We start from the raw sequence: 2,856 nt of genomic DNA on the forward strand, positions 1-2,856 counted from the left end.
ATACATGGTAACATATATTTCCCAACATATTATATGCCCTTTGACTCTGTTAGGTTTTCTTTTGCTATGCATTAAAATTTTATAGTAGCTAAGTTTTTATACTGGCTTTCTTCTCTTGAACAAGGATTTCTCTAATCCTTATGTTATATAATTGTCTCCTAAATTTCTTAGAAAATACCTATGCTGTGAGGTTGGAACCAAATCTTATTTATTTCCAGACAGATATCCAACAGTGTCATTACAATCCATTATATTAATTGACGTTTTCTTACTGAATTGAAGCATCATATTTGTCTTCTGCCACATTCCTGTATATATTGGGTCCTATTTCTAAGCTCTCTATTCTATTGCACTGAAACTCTTGTCTATTCATATGCCACTACCTTAATATTTTGATTATCATGTGTTTATATTATAGTTCAATATCAATTAAGGTACTCTTGACTATTCTTACTATTTATATTTTTCTTGGGGAAAAATGGAAAAATTTTTATATGAATTTTAAGATGAGTGTATACAGTTCTATTAATAAAAACCCTGTTAGACTGAAAAAGACTGTATTAAATTTATTTGTCACGTTAGGTGAATTATTATTTTGAAAACTTTTTATTATGGAAAATTTTGAATGTATATAAAAGTAGACAAATGAAGATAAAAATTTTAAACAACTAATTAAATGAGAAGTACCTCTTAGGAATATGATAGTCACACAAAAAATTCACTATTTTATGATTTTTTTGTGATTCTTTCTCCACTTATTCTTTCACTTTAGTGACTGGCTAGGTCAAATATGGCAGAAGAAAATAAGACCCTGGTGACTGAGTTTGTTCTCACAGGACTTACAGATCGTCCAGGGCTGCAGGTCCCCCTGTTCCTGCTGTTCTTGGTCATCTACCTCACCACCATGCTGGGCAACCTGGGACTGATTTTGCTCATCTGGAGGGACTCCCACCTTCACACGCCCATGTACTTATTCCTTGGAAGTTTAGCCTTTGCAGATGCTTGTTCTTCCTCCTCTGTGACTCCTAAAATGCTTATAAATTTTTTATCGAAGAATCATATGATATCTCTCTTTGACTGCATGGCCCAATTTTATTTTTTTGGTTCCAGTGCCACCACAGAATGTTTCCTCCTGGTAGTGATGGCCTATGATCGCTATGTAGCCATATGCAACCCCTTGCTTTATCCAGTGATGATGTCCAACAGACTCTGTACTCAATTTATAGGTGTATCATATTTTCTTGGTTTTCTACATTCAGCAATTCATGTGGGGTTGTTATTCAGATTAACTTTCTGCAGATCCAATGTAATACACTATTTCTACTGTGAAATTTTACAACTGTTCAAAATTTCTTGCACTGATCCTACAGTTAATACACTTCTGGTTCTAATATTTTCAACCTTTATACAAGTCTTCACTTTTATGACCATCGTGGTCTCTTACACCCGTGTCCTCTTTGCCATCCTGAAAAAGAAGTCTGAAAAGGGCAGGAGCAAAGCCTTCTCCACGTGCAGTGCCCACCTGCTTTCTGTCTCCTTGTTCTATGGCACTCTCTTCTTCATGTATGTGCGTCCTGGGTCTAGCCACATGGAAGATCATGATAAAATGTATTCTTTATTTTACACAATAATAATTCCTTTACTAAATCCTTTTATTTACAGCCTAAGGAACAAAGAGGTTACAGGTGCCATAAGAAAAATAATACAGAAACAGAGAGTTGTCAGATAAGTTTCAAACTGTTTCTTTGGCTTCTGCTGAAAAAAGTCCTATAGATTAGCCATGACTCTGCCATTTCACCAGAGGGGATCAGGATGGTCCATGAACTGTGTGTAAAGGAACACTGCCTCCTGTGATGTTTACGTGGATATAGGTCCAGTGAAAGTTTGGGAACATTACTCATAACTTTACCTTATTTAAAAACATTGTATTCCATTTTATCTATTTAGCTTTTATAAATTAGCTATTTTCTAGGGACTTCCAAAATTCCAGATAGTAACTGACAATTCTCCTGAGAAATAGCTGTAATTGAGGCTGGCATACAGCATTCGTCATTTAGTTCATGAATGAGCTCAGCCCACTGCTCTGGACCTGCAGTGTTAATAAGGCTTTGTTTTCTGCCATGCACAGTAACTCCAGTAGATGGAAAAAAATAAAATTTTGCTTCCTGGAAGAATATATTCATAAGAAGAAATGTGTGGTTGCTGACAAACATTAGGAAAAAGTGAAAAGTTCTAAAAAATATCGGTGGATCTTAGGAAGAAAAAAGGAAGGTTGCATGAATTTAAGAATTAGAGCATCAAAATTACAGCTCATATTTATGATTCCACATTCAATTTTTATCAAGGATATGGTATGTAGTGTAATATTCCATAATTTATAAATTTAGAAATATTTGAGTGTAATTAAAAGTAATTTCAGAGACCAGCCTTGTTGTAATCCACCAGTTTCAGCAGCAGCTGACTGGATAGTAGGCAAGGAGTCTAGATCCGAGATAAGAACTTGATTTAGTATAGAAAGATATGGGTGGAAACCTGGGTTCGTGAATTCTCTACCACTAATTTACTTCCAATTCAGGGACATGATCATTTAAAAATATATGTATTTCAATTTATTTTAGAATTATTATATAAACATAGATTATTCAACTCCTTTTTTAGCAAATTATATTCCTTGAACAATGCTTTATTTCCCACCATATTCAGTTAAAAAATAATTATACAAAATGAGAATTAAGTTTAAATTGTTGAAGAATGAAGATATGCTTGTTGTTCTAATATTTTAAAAATACTTTAGATCTTGTCAATTCAAAAGTACAAGTATACTAAATGTACTATCTAAAAATTTAGGCATATGAT

At 33.6% G+C, this 2,856-nt stretch overlaps 1 protein-coding gene across 1 annotated transcript; it reads left to right on the forward strand.

Annotated features, from left to right (window-relative positions):
• Nucleotides 1-781: 781 nt before the first annotated feature.
• Nucleotides 782-1,729, forward strand: LOC117038104 (olfactory receptor 5AC1-like). The gene has a single exon (XM_033134761.1). It carries the CDS (start codon nt 791-793, stop codon nt 1,727-1,729), a length of 939 nt encoding a protein of 312 aa, XP_032990652.1. The 5' UTR covers nt 782-790.
• The last annotated feature ends 1,127 nt before the right edge of the window (nt 1,730-2,856 follow it).

Source organism: Rhinolophus ferrumequinum, chromosome 2, assembly GCF_004115265.2.
Source record: "Rhinolophus ferrumequinum isolate MPI-CBG mRhiFer1 chromosome 2, mRhiFer1_v1.p, whole genome shotgun sequence".
Lineage (NCBI taxonomy): Eukaryota > Metazoa > Chordata > Mammalia > Chiroptera > Rhinolophidae > Rhinolophus > Rhinolophus ferrumequinum.

Excerpts from the sequence above, each read along its gene's own strand:
- LOC117038104 (XM_033134761.1), top strand. The coding sequence starts at position 791 with ATGGCAGAAGAAAATAAGACCCTGGTGACTGAGTTTGTTCTCACAGGA.